Source organism: Mucor mucedo (genome assembly GCF_025094135.1).
Source record: "Mucor mucedo strain NRRL 3635 chromosome Unknown EV154scaffold_19, whole genome shotgun sequence".
In the NCBI taxonomy this organism is placed as follows: domain Eukaryota; kingdom Fungi; phylum Mucoromycota; class Mucoromycetes; order Mucorales; family Mucoraceae; genus Mucor; species Mucor mucedo.
Window position 1 is genome coordinate 140,157 of NW_026252303.1, and position 16,901 is coordinate 157,057.

At 34.8% G+C, this 16,901-nt stretch overlaps 5 protein-coding genes across 5 annotated transcripts; all 5 read right to left on the minus strand.

The window, feature by feature from the left end:
* Positions 1-2,166: 2,166 nt before the first annotated feature.
* On the minus strand, positions 2,167-4,078 carry EV154DRAFT_579916 (major facilitator superfamily domain-containing protein; the record flags this gene model as incomplete). Its single annotated transcript, XM_051606599.1, has 4 exons — positions 2,167-2,964; positions 3,016-3,313; positions 3,372-3,697; positions 3,761-4,078. 4 exons carry the CDS (start codon positions 4,076-4,078, stop codon positions 2,425-2,427), a joined length of 1,482 nt encoding a protein of 493 aa, XP_051460551.1. The 3' UTR covers positions 2,167-2,424.
* A 3,904-nt stretch (positions 4,079-7,982) lies between these two features.
* EV154DRAFT_579923 (PLC-like phosphodiesterase) lies at positions 7,983-9,389 on the minus strand (the record flags this gene model as incomplete). Its single annotated transcript, XM_051606600.1, has 3 exons — positions 7,983-8,072; positions 8,348-8,843; positions 8,896-9,389. The coding sequence occupies 3 exons, from the start codon at positions 9,387-9,389 to the stop codon at positions 7,983-7,985; spliced, it is 1,080 nt and encodes a 359-aa protein (XP_051460552.1).
* Positions 9,390-9,893: 504 nt separating this feature from the next.
* EV154DRAFT_499454 (Golgi apparatus membrane protein TVP23) lies at positions 9,894-10,998 on the minus strand. Its single transcript, XM_051600474.1, has 4 exons — positions 10,960-10,998; positions 10,774-10,904; positions 10,490-10,724; positions 9,894-10,434 (listed from the first exon to the last, which is right to left on the minus strand). The coding sequence occupies exons 1-4, from the start codon at positions 10,960-10,962 to the stop codon at positions 10,117-10,119; spliced, it is 687 nt and encodes a 228-aa protein (XP_051460553.1). The 5' UTR covers positions 10,963-10,998; the 3' UTR covers positions 9,894-10,116.
* Positions 10,999-11,746: 748 nt separating this feature from the next.
* EV154DRAFT_107799 (uncharacterized protein) lies at positions 11,747-13,859 on the minus strand. The gene is made up of 7 exons (XM_051593885.1): positions 13,618-13,859; positions 13,431-13,565; positions 13,178-13,378; positions 12,697-13,115; positions 12,441-12,636; positions 12,224-12,381; positions 11,747-12,175 (listed from the first exon to the last, which is right to left on the minus strand). Exons 1-7 carry the CDS (start codon positions 13,802-13,804, stop codon positions 11,828-11,830), a joined length of 1,644 nt encoding a protein of 547 aa, XP_051460554.1. The 5' UTR covers positions 13,805-13,859; the 3' UTR covers positions 11,747-11,827.
* A 561-nt stretch (positions 13,860-14,420) lies between these two features.
* Positions 14,421-15,976, minus strand: EV154DRAFT_107870 (S-adenosyl-L-methionine-dependent methyltransferase). Its single transcript, XM_051593886.1, has 4 exons — positions 15,911-15,976; positions 15,283-15,814; positions 15,168-15,225; positions 14,421-15,119 (listed from the first exon to the last, which is right to left on the minus strand). Exons 2-4 carry the CDS (start codon positions 15,509-15,511, stop codon positions 14,525-14,527), a joined length of 882 nt encoding a protein of 293 aa, XP_051460555.1. The 5' UTR covers positions 15,512-15,814; positions 15,911-15,976; the 3' UTR covers positions 14,421-14,524.
* Between the last annotated feature and the right edge of the window lie 925 nt (positions 15,977-16,901).

The window sequence follows — 16,901 nt, forward strand, 5'->3', positions numbered from 1 at the left end:
AATATTGGGCAAGCAATAAAGCAAGAAATGAATAAAAATTAAATAGCTAGGTTATGCTTTCACTGGCGAGAAAAAAATATTTAACAAGAGAAAAGAGATTAAAAAAGAAAAGGATGAAAGAAATTTTTTGGCTAATGAAATAATTTAGTGTAACTGTATTTAGATAGGAGCAGGATGGTGTTCTGTTTTAAACATTATTATACTTTGTGTACTGTGCCATTTTTCATTTTGACAGATTTAAATATTTACCGGTTGATAATTTGTATCACCAAATGGTTATATATAGGATACGAAATGCTCATTCTCTTGTAACGGTAATTTTTTGCACTTACATACATGGTCGGCACTCTTTTGCAACTCACCCAAATGCCATCAATTGGCCAAGTCCGACAATATACACATGCAGTCTTACATTTAAGGCATCTGAATGCAAATAAATATAGTACCACTTAGTAGCAAGCAAATAAAATAAAGCTGTTAGAAACACCATTAAATATGAACAGGTAGAATTTTTACTGCCTTATTAAAATGAAATTGTACAAAAGTATTTTTACACCCAACCTAAATTATTCATTCTCAGATATTTACGAAGGCAGGTACACAAGGTTTCTCCCAGAAAAAAAAAAAGAGCTTCACATGTCTTCGAACTCCGAGGTTGCACCGCATCTACGCTTTGATTACTGAGGACATAGTAACTCTAACCTCTCTAGTACCTATGCCATATTACACTAAAGCCAAAGCTGTCTTCAGTAGTATATAAACTACATAGCTCTCAATGTATGTTGTTATGCATAGCATTTTAAAAAGCTTTCAAAGAAGTTTAAGCTATACTCCATACCAAGTGTAGTTCGTACACTGGAAAATATCAAATTAGCACTCCAAGAAACGTATATAGACGATTCCTTGAAATCCGAATATAAAAAGTATAGATTGGACCCTTGATTGTATGAATAAGAAGAAATTGAGCATTGATATCATCATATAAATATGATTGATACAATCTTCTGCACTTACATAGCAGTTTACAAAAATAATGCTCCAAATCTAACGAAACAAACCAAAACATTTGTAAAAGAAATAGTTACTAAAGTGTGAACCCATGTTACGTTAAAATAATAAACAGTATCTGATCGTACAGCAGTACGACCTAATTCTAACGTGTAGCTTCATAACATAGTATAATATTAACGAATGAACTCAGCAGTAATGATTTTACATGTAATCGAACCTATCAACTATATAGAACGATCCTTATATATCATATATTTCTGACCTGTCTCTTCAGTTCGGTTATCAGCAGATAATCATAGCTTCTTATGCATATACAAAACGTTTTTGTGATAACTAAACAAGGTTTTAAACAAGAAAAGGTCTGAAACATTCGACTCTCACGCCCTCTGGTTAAACATTTAGTACAAGATGTTCCGACAGCTTGGTGTCGTAAGGCAGCCAAACCTCGTACAAAAAACATCGAGCTTTACTTCATAGTGTTAAATGACCTTATATTTAGTTTCTGCTAACACAAACACAAATTAGCTTATACAACATTTACTTTTATTAAATATTAGGAGATAGCCCCTTTGCTTTCAGCACAGTCGTCTTACAAGCAGGCTGAATGACTTGCCAAATTAGTTTCTTTATGGTCAATTTTCCATTTGTTTTGCAATAAATCCTCATTGAACCACGCCGTTACGTTAAGTAGAAATTTCAATAAGGTTTTTTCCTGCATGCAGTACTTGATTTTTTTTTTTTTTTTTTTTTTTTTTTTTTTTTTTTTTTTTTGCAAAGAACAGTGACACAATCCAACAGCTGGCTTGATTTCGTTTAATACCTCCAAAAAAGGAAACAATATACGAGTTTTTTTTGTAACACGATCGTGTACTGCAACAAGATACACAAAGATATGCATACAAGAATTGTAAACGTGATTCTTATAGATCGTGTTATAATATCCTGATGACGTATGGAAACAAGGTTTTTACGAGGAACCAAATGACATAGAATTGGTATATTGATACACAACAACCTTTTCTTATTAGCTCTTTTGCTATAATTGTAGACCGGTATTGAGCTAAGTAATACACTAAGAACAATAGAAACCGTAGTCTTGTTTTTTTCTACAATGTCTAAAAGAGGACTAACCCCGGAATTAAAAGGAAAAGTGGACCCATAAATTTGAATCACTACGACTAAAAGCGTGTGTAAATCATGGATTCGTGGATCTTTAATTTGCAGACACTTCAACGTTAGGATTTGAGAAACAGGGGAAAAACGAGAATCCCTGAAAAATTGAAATGATGTTTTCACTTATACGGTAATGGTAGAAAGTCAATTTATTATTAGCACCCTTTTTTTTTTTTTTATTATTATTATTATGGGTATTATTATTAGTCTAAATAGTAATAGTAAAAGGTAGGAGGACTATTAAAGTCTATAAATGAAGTGAGGGTTTTCAACATCGGTTAAATCCTTCGTAGTGTCAATCTTTTCGGTAGATGGGTTTTCTAAACGTTGCTTGTTGACTTTGGCCATGGAATAACGAGCGTATTGTAAAAGAATAATACAAATGACATCGGCAGCCATATAACCAATCATACCACCAAGATACAAAGGCTTTTGGGAAGATACCATCATTTGAGGACCAGCAAAGTTACCAATGGTGTAAAAAACCATGATTGCACTGCTGTAGAAAATTTTTTTGGTATATCCGGAGACGTTGTTTGTCATAGCAGTAAGGAAAAGGGTATAAGAAGCTGCAAATGACCAACACATATAAAGACCTAAGAGTTTAACTTGAGGAATAGGGATTACGACAAGCAGCAAAAGACCAATAATAGCAATGACAAGTAAAATAGAAGCAAGGTGAAGAGAGTTTCCATATCGACCGTTATACCAAACAGCAAAACCAATGTAGAGACAATCGACGACACCAGCAGGTACAGTAAGTAAAATAGCATTAAGGCTCTAATTCATTAAATTAATTAATTGGGATTAAACGTTGTTACTTAAACTTACGGAAAATCCAAAACCAGCAGTAATAACAGAACTGAAAATACCTAGGGCACCGTTTTGAAGATTATAAAGAAGAGAGGCAAAAATAAAACAATAAAAACGAGGCTCTTTAAGAGCTTCAATCATATGGTGGTATTTGATTTCCTTGGTAACAATGGTTGAATTATCAATAGTACGAAGAGCAACGAGCTTTCTTTCGTCCTCAGTCAAATGAAGGAGCTTAGACTTGGGGTTGTCTGCTAATAAAAAGAAGCAGCCAATACCGAAAGCCATTGTCACTGATCCAAGAATGATCATAATCCTATTTCAAAAAATGGGTTAGTTTGCTTATTTTTATTGTATATACTTGATATATTTACCATTGCCAACCATTCATGCCTCTAACACCCATCATATGGCCAATACCATAGCCAATAAGACCACCAATTGCCATAGCAATACCGTTGCAGATATACACACAACCAATACGACCGGCTTGTTCGTCACGACGGTACATAGAACTAATGATCATCATACAACAGGGGTAGATACCGGCTTCAAAGAAACCAAGTAAGAAACGGAGAGCGGCCAATTGGGAAAAGTTTTTTCCCAAACATGTGACAGTAAGCACCAAACCCCAAACGACAATAAGCACACCAATGTATCTTCCAATAGGAAGTCTTTGAATGAAGTATGTGTTAGGGACCTATATATTAGTAATTAGTAAAATATACGCACAATGTAGTCAGCAATCATAATATATATGTACCTGATAAAGTAAATAACCAAGATAGAAGATGGAACCTAACCAACTGAACTGACTGTCAGTTAAATGAGCATCTTCTTTAATACCAAGCACAGCAGAGTAATTTAAGGTCGACTTATCAAAAAACTGCAAAAAATTGAGAACAGCAATGCAGGGCATAACATAATAGAAATCGAGCTTCCAGATCAAAGATTTTTCTGCAGCCTTAAACTCTGGGGTAAGTTCATTAGCAGATTCTTCACTATTAACAGTTTGGACATCGTATGCTTCTTTTTTCTCTTCAAATGAGTAAGCCCTTTCATCAGTTACTTCATTTGACATTTTTAATTGTTTACAAAGAAAAGAAAGAAACGATTTTTTTTTTATCGTGACGAATTTATGTAGAAATTATTGTGAGTTCGGAGCTCATACCGAGTGTTTCTTTAATATTAGTGCTACGATGCTCTCCAAAACGACCAATACACAAGCAAGAGAGGACTTTTAAAGCGAAAATCTAAATTCTATCTGCATCGTAATCAATTAACACTGTTTACTAGTTCAGGTTCAATTTCATAAGGCGCCATTGCACGTACATGTTTGAGTTACAACAGGTAATGCCAAATAAATTGCTTTCCGAATATAACACTTTGGTTACAGTTGGAAAAGAACATACCATTTTTAAAGTTTTCATCTGATCGGAGAAGAAAATAAAATAGATGAGAAAAATAAATTTGGAGATGAACATTTAACAAATCAAATCGAATAACATAAATCACTTACAATATTTGACTGTTAGAAAAGGGTGGAAAAAGCTAAAGTATTGTATTCATCGGGCAGGTACACACATCAAAAATTATCGATCAAACCATAAATTAGGTTTTTCTTGTACTCAATTAAAAGACTTACGGAACCATTTTCTCTCTCCTTGTTGAATACACATAACATTAGTCACGCTGAATAAATATTGGATAAAAGTGATACAATGCATCCATTCTATAATGGACATTTTTTTGGAATATTTGTGCAAGTCCGATTTTTACTCTAGGTTTTGTTTTTTAGTTTAGGGAGTTTGAAGCGGGATAGGTATATTGGTGTAACCAGTAAGTCACAACGTGTCTAACTCGGAATTTCCATAACAGAGATCCCCACTGCAAATTACAAGTTTTGTATAACAAATTGTGCAAAAAACAGAAAACTTGTCCCCATGAGTTCTTCTCTGAAGCGTGAATGTTTTTTCTATTTGGTTTTAAGTTAAATTTATCAATCAGTAACATTTTTTTTTTGAATAATATTGGTGGAATCAACTTAATTACTTTAAGTTTGAATAATGTAGAAAAACAACAACTGACTTTATGTTTATTTGACAGACTTATATGGCAGCAATAGGTTTAAGCTTACTTTTATGTCCGCAGAGACTAATAAATCATCATTAGTAAATATGATTGGAGTAAGTGTACTTTTACATGATAAGGTATACCTCATGACTTTTAGACGATTATACGCAATTCTTAGAAATACCGGCATTTTATTACTATAGTCACCATTTGGGTAGGGTATTGTAATTTGCCTAAGTGTTTTATACGAGTTATTGTTGTATCGGGATACTAACAGCCCTTAGACCTCACAAATAGCTATATATAACAGCAACCGCAAATCCCTAGAGAAACGAATCCTTTCTTATAACGTATAAGCCTAAATTTGGCTCGTGAGAGATAAAAGATCCCAATTTATTAAATGATGAATTATATTTAATTTATAAACGGGGTCGAGTAATACAAGGTATTACTCGACATGTCACGTAGCATTTAGAGCTTGAAGACTATGGATGGTAATAGCGGATACTGCTTTTATTTCATCTTAATTCGACCATTCAAAAATGCTACACAACAGTACATAATTAGCCGGCGAATCCATATTTATCTAGGAGATTTTATTGTGCAAGCAAACTTTAATAAAGTTACTTATGATATGTGTTCATCTTGAATGTTATGTCTGATACTGTTAAAATCGTTTCTCAAACTAGGGTACTTATTGATGAAATTATTGCGCATATCTTTATTAGATATAATGGGTAACTTAACATAGCCATCTGATATTTCTTCGCTATCATCGCTTTTTATGCCGGTTTCAAAAGCGCTTTTCTTAGGGACAGCCAAAGTGCACGTAGTCGCAACGTAAGATCTATGGTTTGGATGTTCTGTAGACATGGGAACAAGGATATACAATCAAAAACAATGTAAAAGTTACAAATAAATGTACATCAAACGATTTATACTTATTATGACAATTCTATTATCACTCTTTCGCCTTTGAGCTCGTTTGAATTAAATCTTACGCAGAAATATTAATGTAAAGTCCAAACGAGAAGCTGAAAGTTAGCTTTAAAATACATATACTGGTTTAAACTATGTTAGTTGTGATAAATGTGTATATATTTCAAGTTGTTAAATTCTATTGACCTCTTGATATCTATTAAAGTATCATAATCCCAACATTACGACTATGTGCACCTTGACTGTCCCTAAGAAAAATGGCTGTCCCTAAGAAAATTTGGCTGTCCCTTAGAGACCCGTTTCAAAAGTGTCAAGCTCCCAACTTGTCTTTTCGACTAAAGCGTAGATTACTCGTGATCAATGACGAAGAAGTTTCCAATCAGAGTCTTTGAATTAATCAGGCGTATACCAAATATGACACTGCATTACGACCAATTTCTTCAATAAATGACAGCTTTCTTTTTTGAATTTGTAGTATTAATAATGTTTGCTTGGCTCGACTTTTTTTTTTTGCCATGATAATAAAAAGAAAATGTTCGTTGTTATTTTATTGGGAGTTTTATTTAAAACTTCCATATCTAATTGAATGAATGTTAGATTAACAACAAATATCGTTCAAAGACTTCATCAATTCATAATATGCGTATTAGCATACTCCACATCTGCTTGCAACCGTTTATTTCATAAAAGCTGTAAGAAGTATTTATAATTCAAACGGAAGATCCTGCTATTAGAGTGCTTTCGATAGGGCTAAAATCCAACTTCCCATAGTAATCGTAAATTTTATATCAAAATCATCTTGCTTGCTACCCGAAAGCATTGTAAAACTTTGCCCAACTTTATATTTGTATGCCCGAACTTTTTGTAAAATGTGTCCTGAATTTTAAAGTATTGTCCTTTGGAAAAAACACATTAAAGCTTTTTCAATAACAGCTCAATAGCCCCACCATATCTCCCATCTTTCATAGTTTATTAATCCGACGTTCTTCTACAAGGCGAATTAACAGAGTTTTTCGAATCCTTATTAATAGATACTGCTTCTAGGGTCGACTTCTCTAAATCGAGAATAAAAGTATGTAAAGAACTGTACGTAGAGATCATTATATAGTGATGATTGTCAGTCATATCAAATTTAAATAAATCGTATCTGAAAAACTTACCGAAGAAATTTGCATGTTAAATTATAGTTATATAATCGTACCTCAACTGTATTGGTTCATCTTCTGTTGCTGATTAAAAGTACCAAAAATTACATTTTCCAACCTTCTAAAGTTTAACGTAAACTCTTCGTTTAAGGCTACACCTGTAAATATTTTATCAGTAATTACCCCAATCGCGACAGGGCCATCTTATAAAACAAAACAAGTAGTAAATGTAGATTCAAACCCCATGAGGATATTATTGTGAATCAAAATAAAATTCTAGACGTGATGAACTTTTTCTCTCACTTTAATCGAATTTTGAGTAAAGTTTAATGGTGTTTATGTGTTACAATTGATAGTGGTCCACGCAAATAAATGTGTATATCAACCTTGAACTATACCTGCTACATTTCGTGTCTATACTATGTCTCCAATTGACTAGCATCGTGTAACTTATAAATGCAGTTCCTCTTTAATAGGCCCTTGTAGTGTTTGACAAAGTCTTTGTACCGTTCGGGTACGACGTGCACAAAAATAGACATCGTGGTAGCAATAACTTACAACAAATATTCTAGATTGCACACTTTTCGGTAACGTTAGTCTATTTACCATATATGAACTGGGTGTTGTTACATTGTACAGTCATAATATGCATTACTGAGTACCCCCCCTTTTTTTTAAAGCTTCAGCTGAAATTAATTTTCACGATCACAGAGAAATCTCCTTTGTTTTTCATAGAACAATAATTTCTTCTAACAGGTCGAAAATCACATAATTCATGATCTTGTTTTGTCGTGTATTTAGTTTTTGATTGGTGTATCACAATTGAAATTACGACTTTTTAGCCTGTGCAACTAACAGATCTTCAGGTTGTACACCGACTTCGTGATGCCATTTCTCATAGAAAACCAAATCCCTATGCTAACACAGCTATGAAATGTACCTGATTTGTTTGGATTCAAGATTTATGATATTATCGAAAAAAATGATTGTACCTATTACTTTAAGTCAAACTTATTGACGGCTCGTATTTTTTTTTTTTTTTTTTTTTTTTTTTTTTTTTTTTTTTTGGTTTTTAAAGGAATTATACAAGAATGTAATTGGTTTATTGTTTTATATGTATGATACATGCCCAGGTTTCCCGGAAATTAGGATTACTACTGGAATTAAAATAAAATAATAATTACTGACATTACTAGAACTAACAAGGTCATTGTGCCTCTATAGTTTAAGCTTCTATTTGTACCATTGTCAATCAAAACATGGTTCGTTGGTAACATACTGATGTGATGAGGAGGGGATGATGTGCCATTGACTGAGGCGGCTGAAAGCTTTTTAGACGATATAGAGGGTGGCATCACGTCATTTAAACTGGATACTACGGATAGCGCATCGCCAATAGTATAAAAATCTACTTCTATGAAATTGGGTTTCTTATCGAATGCACTTTTACACATATTAACATGATCAGACAGAGATTTCTCATTGTTAGAATTGTGAGCCTGCTCTTTGATCGGGATTTCTATTTTGAGAGAACCCAATTCGATTATACCATATAGAAAATGGTTCATAACGTACATAAGTTCTTTCGGATTCATCTCTTGACCAATTCTATCCACATTACAGTTGAATGCATTTATATCAGTGTTATCATACGGTGTTTCAAAGACATGGGAAAATTGATCCATTAACCTAAATAATCGTGTTAAGTTTAGAATGATGGAAATCTCATGCTAGATTTTACCATGGTACTTGTTCATTGTCTGCTTCTGCATCAATAAAATTTACGAGACGCTTTCCAGTTTCAATCATTCTTTGAAGAGTGGGCCAATCGTCAGATTGTTCGTGATAATAAACTTTCGGCATAATGTCGCTGGCTTGATAGACTGCAGCAATTTGTGTGGCCTTAAAATTATACAAGTTATTCCACATAATAGTTACAACTTCTTTTGGGTTTTCATCGAGCCAGCTATTAATTTTATTTAAGGTGTCTGTTGCTAGTCCTGCGTCCAGAATGTGGCAATATGTATGACAGAGATGTATAATCGAATTATCCTTTGTGGATGGTGCGGCAGTGAGCTTAATTCCCCGAACACCATCGTTAAGCTGGTCCACAATGGTGGTATCTTGAGTGGCCGCAATATTTGGAGAAAGCGCATAGGAATCGTGCGTTATTAAGTGTGTGATATCACTATATGAACGATTACAGAGACTTTCTCCGCCATTACATTCTGCCATGACTATACCCACTTGGCACAAGAAACATGTAATATATACTAGATACAAATGCATATTGATAGTACAATAAGTAGCTAAGCAAGAAAGAGAAACGATTATTGGATAAAATATTGCTATGAAAGATTTAGCGTAACGTCCATTAAATGTTTTTTATCGGAAGAAAGTAAAACCAACACAGCTTCAACATTTTAATATTTTTTCGGACCGATTGAAATTTGAATTTTTCAGACAAATTAAAAGATGTCCATAGTAAGTACTGTTTTTCCTTAGAAATAAGTATTAAGATCATCCCATGTACCATATTTGGGAGTTATTCCTTCCAAATAAACTCCCTTGGGAGTTATCATCATGCTACTATTAGCTATACTAACGTCTCCCTGCTATATTTTGTAGCATTGTATACCGAAATTCTCGAAGTGATCAGTATATTCTTCTTTTTGATCCTTATCGAGAAGTGCTGGTTTCAAGGTCGAATAGCACAAAAAAAATCTGGCCTTTCGATACTTAAGCGTTTATAATCAAGACCGCCGCAAAACTTTAATATATATCGGCAAAGATAATTTTCTTTGATGGCTAATATTTTTTAAAGCCTATTGGAGTACATGTTTGATAAAGCTTAGCGTCTAGTTAAATATGAAATGTATTTATTAAGCTGTCCGAATAGTCTTTACAGTTAACATTTGCCTGTTTTTATAGTGTGAAAACTGTAGTAAGACTTTTCTTTTGATTATCTTCGAGATGTAAAAAAGCTTCCGACTCCAGATGATACAGCTCTTCCAAGTAACCCAGTAGCTCCACTTCCGAGCGAGCCCAGTGCTGATTGAGTAGCCATTGTCGTTGCCCACTTTCTCTTTGCGTCTTTATCGCATTGAGTGTAACCATAAACATTTGCCCCACTCATGGCTATAGCAATTGCTACAATCACTAACCACGATACTTTAAACGTAATTATACAAGACAAGGCCAATAAACACCACACAATAGGAGTTGCGTAAAGAACGGTCCAAAATAATTGAGAATCAGCTCGATTAGGTTTGCGGTTAGGCTTTATAGAACATCGTTAGCTGTTACAGAGTTCCACAGCATATTAAGAAACTTACGTGAGCACTTTCAAATACCCATTTATTTGATCCATCAGGTTGTATCTCATTCCACCAACGCAATCCAACTAATAGACGTCCTGAAACATTTTTAACAGTCCAGAAATCAAAAGCCAACTGTAAAATAGCCAAGACAAAGATAAGCGTAAAGTTGTCCGAAAAGATTGAGCCTAGTAAATACGTTAAAATAGCTCCTAAACGAAAAGCTAGAAAAAAAAAGGCTGCTAGGGGATGGCTGTAAAACTATAAATAGACAGAAATCAAAATTCGTTTAGACATTGTACCTTGATTGTTCAAAGTAATCGCGAATGGCACCATTGTTCCTGGATATATTTCCACCACCACCGCTGCCTGATTCCAAATCATCTACCGATAAGCTATTATATGGTAATAATCCAACTCTGCTCTCGTTAGCCTTTAAAAAAAGTTATTGAGTTATTTGCCCTTAAATGAGGTATTTCTGGTATTACCATGCTTGCTGATGCTAAGCAAAAAAAAAAAAAAAAAAAGCTCTCACAAGCTTACGACAAATCGGCGCCTTAATGTCGGCATGAACTAAATCACACACTGAGAGGCTACAGCTTGAGTGCAATGCGCTAAATATTTATAACAGTAGGGCCTTAAAAGACTAAAATTACTGATTTTATTATAATTTCGATCTATACAATACTTAGCCAAAGTTCACGAACTATAAAAAAGAAATGATGTTATAGTAACCTTTGTTTTTACTTTCCTTCTAATGAATGATACCACCCGAGATCATGAGGCATATATATGAATGTACCATAGCTACTTACACTCATAAAACACTAATAATATCAGGTAAAGGAAAATAGAAATAAAGAGTTTTTTTTTTTTTTTTTTTTTTTTTTTTTTTTTTTTTTTTTCATAAATAATATTTTGTATAAGATTAAAAAAATTGTTGCGGCGAACTATTCTTTAGTACTGCCTTCTGAAGGGTTTTCGGATTGTTTATAACTATCCTTGCTATCTTCAATAGGTTCCCCATCCACATCTTGTTGATTCGATGGCTCGTCATTTTGCTGAGAAGGATCGCTGCTTTGTTGCGATTGGTTGTATCCATATTGCTGTTGAGCGCCATAGTATTGTTGATACCATTGGTAGTAGGCTTGTTGTTGTTCAGGTGTGCTTTGTTGGCCACCATAATATTGAGCATAATAAGCCGAAGGGTCTACGGATGCAGAGCTCTTATCATTAGAGCCTGATTTATCATCATCGCCCTTATTTGATGCATCTGAAGATTTTCTATCACTGTTATGGGGTGGAGCGGAAGATTCACCTGACTGTTGATCACCTCCTGCTGTTTGCTCACTGTAATTAGAATATTGGTATCCTGGATATTGTTGGTAGCCTATATATAAATATCAAAATATTAGCGCTGTGGTCCTTAATTATGTGATGAAACCAAAACCGACCATCATTATTAGATCCGTCTTGTCCGGCTTGACTAAATTGACTTTGATCATAACCGTATTGTGCGTAATATTGACTATACTGTTGCTGCTGCTGCTGTTGTTGTTGAGAGTAGTCATATCCTCCATCGTTTCCACCATGTTGGTATCCTGATTGCTGACCATAGTCCTGACCTTGGGATTTATATCCCCCTCTACTGTAACTGTCGTTGTTATTATAACCTTTATATCTTCCTCCTCCACTACGACTGGCCTACATACTAATCAAAACCATGTATTCAACCTTATAATAAATACGTACTTCTGAAACCTTATCCTCTACAAGTTGTTTAGCAATAGCTACACATTTGGGGTCACCCGAGATGTTGACAGTACGCTCTTCAGAATTGGGATCATTTGTAGGATCGATTTTAACACGTGCGCCGGATTGTTCTTGTAAAGCTCTTACTGTCTCACCACCTTTGTTTAAAAAAGATTAAATGATTAACTTAGATCCAGAAAATATTACCATCACATACCTCTTCCGATAATAAGACCTACTGAAGATGCGGGAACAGTAACAAAAATGCGTTCATCATCAGGTCTTCCCATACGATTGACACCGTAAGAGTTGTTAGGGGGGTACCCAGGTGTTTGATCATAACTTCCACCCCCATTTCCATTTCCATAAGGCTGCTGAAGTGCCTGATTGCCCCAATTTCGATTAGGCATAACCTAAATGTGTAAAATGAGCAATCTAACCATTTAATAAAACGTATATTTAAAGTCTCTTACGTTATTGGATCCGAAGACAATATCTTCCACAAGGGTTTTAGCGTGTTGAACAGCAGCCTCATCACCCACAATGTTAATAATTCTTTCATTATTTACATCACCAGAACCATCTGAAGCAATCAATATCTTTGCTTTACTACGTTCCTCAAAATCACGAATGGTTTCACCCCCACGACCAATAACCAGCCCAACTTTAGCAACAGGAATCTTAATAGTGGTAGAGTGTCCACCTTGTCCAGAATTCCCTCCGCCACCCTGATAATCCGAACGTCCGCCTCCACCTCCACCTCCAGCACCTGTGAAACGGTTAGCATCATTATTTTGGGCATCCTCAACCATCTGTCTAATCATATCGCGAGCAATGTTGACTTGATCTGGTTCACCGGTTAAATTGACTTGTCTTTCGTTACCGATAGGATCTTTTTTTTTTTAACAAAAAGTTAGTTGATTTCAAATATTTCATCATAAGCTATTTAAATACCATTAGAAAATTGAACTTTGGAAACACCTGACATGCGCTCGATCTTTTTGAGATTTTCACCGCCTTTGCCAATAAGTAAGCCGACCATATGGTTGGGTACCATATATTCTTCAGAGTGTCCTCCGCCACCATAAGATTGTCCATATGGTTTACGTTCTTCGGAACCCAAACCACCGAATCGTCTAGAATCGCCATTGCCATCTATAATTGTAAGGTCAGTAAATCAAGAAAAGTGGACCAGAATTAAACATACAAGCAGGTCGAGACGAACCACCATCGTAAGCGCTTCTCTTGCTGTCACGATCATCTTGATAAGATCCATAAGATCGCGTGGATGAAGAAGAACGATAGTCTTCGCGATCGTCATCATTATAACCTCTCTTTGTACCTACAAAGTAGTATTAGTATAATGTGATAACAACATCGGGGCAAGCATTTACCAGAAGAAGAGTAAGATGCTGAAGAATTTGAAACAGGAGCAGATTCACCAGCAGATTGTTGCTTTAACTTTTCGGCAATGGCTCTTGCTTTGGACAATGCATCTTTGAAATCAAGTGGTGCACCGGCTTTGGAAGAGGATGAAAGAGAAGGTGGTGGTGGTACAGCCGAGTAGTTATTGCCATCCATATTGCTCTAAATTAACCGTTATTGTTTTAAGAAAAAAGGATTTTTTATTTCACCAGGACAGCTACCCAATTGTTTTTACACCTCCGTAGTGACTGTTTTAAAAGTGATTCAGTTGATCACAATTCATTGTATTTTTTTCTGAAAAACAGCTTCATTGTATCGTCTTAGAAAGTAGAGATGACAAAGTTTTTGAAAGTTAATAAATACTTTACAAGTGATTAAGTACAAGTGAGCACTTTTTTTTTTTTTTTTTTTTTTTTTTTTGAAGATGAAAGAAATCACCTTTTTGTAAGCCTTTATGTGTGCCTTCCAGTAACACAGTATTATTACATAAAGTAGCCAACCAGGATAATGTACCAACAAGAGCTCATTAATGTATCGCAATATCAGATTTTGGGACGAAAATATAGCTGAAAGCACTCTTGATTCGTTCCCTGGGGTTTGAATATCGTCGACTTATTTCTAGGGTTGTTATGATTCTTACTCTACTTACAATGCCATTTTGTTGTAAAATCAAAATGAATCTATGCTGAAGACCAGCTGGGATACATTGAATGATTCTAGAAATAGACCAAGTGAGTTGTCAAAACTCAAAGGGTTATTAATCACTGGAGTTTGCTGCTTAATGTTTTAATTTATTTCCGAATATCAATGCGCATTTTTTTATTTTCAAAAGTGCTCTATAAGTACATTTATCTTTACGGCAACTATTTTGATACACTAGTGTGCAACAATAACTCTATCTTTGTCTGCTAAATCCTTCCAGACCTCAATATCATTTAATCCGTTAATCTGCATTTCTTCCGTCAGCGGCTTAATCTGGTGAGTGCCACCCACTTCCATAAACAGACGTGGTAGATCATTATTATAGGGTCGACAGTGTTTAGCCACCTGAATAATTCTCTTATGAATTCGAGTCCCTTGTTCATCTGCTACTAATGCTCTAGGATCTTCCCATTCTTTTACATCCGGATCTAATGAGTTGTATTCGTCGTGTGTTATGTAAGGCGGGTTTGACACAATCATATCGACAGGTTCTTTTAGGTCTAGATTGAAAACATCCTTTTCTCGAAATTCCACAGCGTTTCGAATGGATAGTTTGTGGATATTCAGATTGTGATTGGCCAACGAAATGGCTTTGTTTGATATATCCAAGCCAATAATTTGAGCTGAATCTTTTGGTAAATGTTTTGCCAAAGCAAGAGCAATGCAGCCCGATCCAGTACATATATCGAGGATTCGCAAAGGTCTCGATTTATCCAAGTACTGGTGCATTAATTGTATTACCTTGTACGTCCATTCCTCCGTCTCCCATCTGTAGAAATTTTAACACGAGATTTCCTCACGAAGCTTTCTTTTTTACCTTGGAATTAGAATAGGTGGTCGTGTAACAATATCCAAGTCGCAAAAAGGTTGACTTCCTAAAACTTTTTTATAAATAACTACAGTCAAAATATCATTGCAATATTCTTTTTTACCTAGAATGTACTGTAAAGGTTTATGATCAAAAACGCGTTGGTTGATATACTTTTCTAGTTGAGTTTGTTCTTGTTCTGAAAGCTTATCATGGATTGCTCCGCCAGAACGGTCCGATATAATTTTCTCTTTCAGCCAAACTAATTGTCTCTTTGCATGGTTTAAATCACCATCGCATGCTGGCAATAACTTTTGAGCCCATTTCAAAGTTTGCTTTACTGGAGAAGACATGACTATAAAAATAAAACTGAACAGGCCTCCAAGACCATATTAAAAAACAGTCCTTACGCCCACTACAAACACAAACGTGACCTTTTCTAGATGGTCCTTTCAAAAAAATAAAAGTCAGCATAAATTTTTGACACTTGTGTTCATTATGATGGGATGTGACATGAAATATTGCCTGTAATCGACTTTGTCTAGTATATGAATATCTCACCTTAAGTTATTGGCGATTTTAATAAAAGTTATCTCTTGGTTTTTGTGGTCTTTGAAGCGTCATTCTCAAGCTCTTGAATTTCTACGCAGCCATACCTATTTCAATTTTTTTTTTTCAAAATTAGCCATTATAAATAACATCCAGCTATCATTATCATTGTAAGCTTAGTATATTTTGCATGTAGTAGTTACCGATACTTTAAAGCCAATTAAACTGGATTGTCTCCCGCCATAATATCTCAATAAAAGACGCATCATATCTAATAGAACGTTCCATAATATTTTACATGTACCCAGTTTGTATAATACTCGAGTGCAACCAAAAAAACTTGATTATCGGCTACTTTACCCAATATAAAAACTAGGCAGCTGCTATGTTCATCAAACTAACGATGTATGTATTAACTCTGTATTTACAATCTCTGTGATTACAGCTCCAATCATTTCATACCTAGTTCAACAAGGTACTCTCTCATCATAAGCCGAATTGGATAGGAACCATTATTATAACCATTGCTTCGGCTACGTTTCATATTTGGGGAACTTATAACAAGTCCAAGTCAAACCAGTAACACCGCTAAAAAAATATATTAATCTGCAAAAGTTTTATATGGAGTACTCAGTTAAATGGTTTGTGTACATATTCATCGGTTTGTTATTTGTTACCTGTTATGTCATATAAAAAAAATGAAAAGTACCCCCACGCAATTAAGAAGAGTCATGGCGTTTAGTTATATATACGGAAGCTGCATGACCACAATTCCGAAGGGAGGAAACAAGATTGGGAAATCCATTGTTACATTTGTGTACACTCTCTTGGCTATTATATTTAATCAATAAATAATCTTTCGGGTGGCGTATTTTTCGAAAGATCTGTCAGCTTTTTTAAAAACAAAAAATCAGTTCATGATTATGGAGGCAGACCCATAAAAAAATTAAGATGAGGGCCGATTGAAAGTTTCTAAGCTTGTTTTTTTTTTAATTGGAACTGTCAACACAATAAAACGTGGATCCAGCTACAAAAAATCTGTTCTAGAATAAACATGTACACGTTTAGTTTAGGGTAACGTCGAATAGGTTCTTAAAAGAGGTATATTTAGGTTAAAGATGTTCGAGAGTGCGTTTCCGAACTGAGCTGGAATTTTCTGAACTTTTGTGTGGGGTGAATGGCGTGTTTATGAAA

Excerpts from the sequence above, each read along its gene's own strand:
- EV154DRAFT_499454 (XM_051600474.1), bottom strand. Across the intron at positions 10,725-10,773 it reads GATTACTTTGAACAATCAAG|CCATCCCCTAGCAGCCTTTT; the intron begins GTACAATGTCTA and ends ATAGTTTTACAG. Across the intron at positions 10,435-10,489 it reads GGGTATTTGAAAGTGCTCAC|CCTAACCGCAAACCTAATCG; the intron begins GTAAGTTTCTTA and ends TGTTCTATAAAG.
- EV154DRAFT_107799 (XM_051593885.1), bottom strand. The coding sequence starts at position 13,804 with ATGGATGGCAATAACTACTCGGCTGTACCACCACCACCTTCTCTTTCA. Across the intron at positions 13,379-13,430 it reads TGGTTCGTCTCGACCTGCTT|ATGGCAATGGCGATTCTAGA; the intron begins GTATGTTTAATT and ends TTACAATTATAG. Across the intron at positions 13,116-13,177 it reads CAAAGTTCAATTTTCTAATG|ATCCTATCGGTAACGAAAGA; the intron begins GTATTTAAATAG and ends AAAAAAAAAAAG.
- EV154DRAFT_107870 (XM_051593886.1), bottom strand. The coding sequence starts at position 15,511 with ATGTCTTCTCCAGTAAAGCAAACTTTGAAATGGGCTCAAAAGTTATTG. Across the intron at positions 15,226-15,282 it reads ACCTTTACAGTACATTCTAG|GAAGTCAACCTTTTTGCGAC; the intron begins GTAAAAAAGAAT and ends AAAAAGTTTTAG. Across the intron at positions 15,120-15,167 it reads CCACCTATTCTAATTCCAAG|ATGGGAGACGGAGGAATGGA; the intron begins GTAAAAAAGAAA and ends AAATTTCTACAG.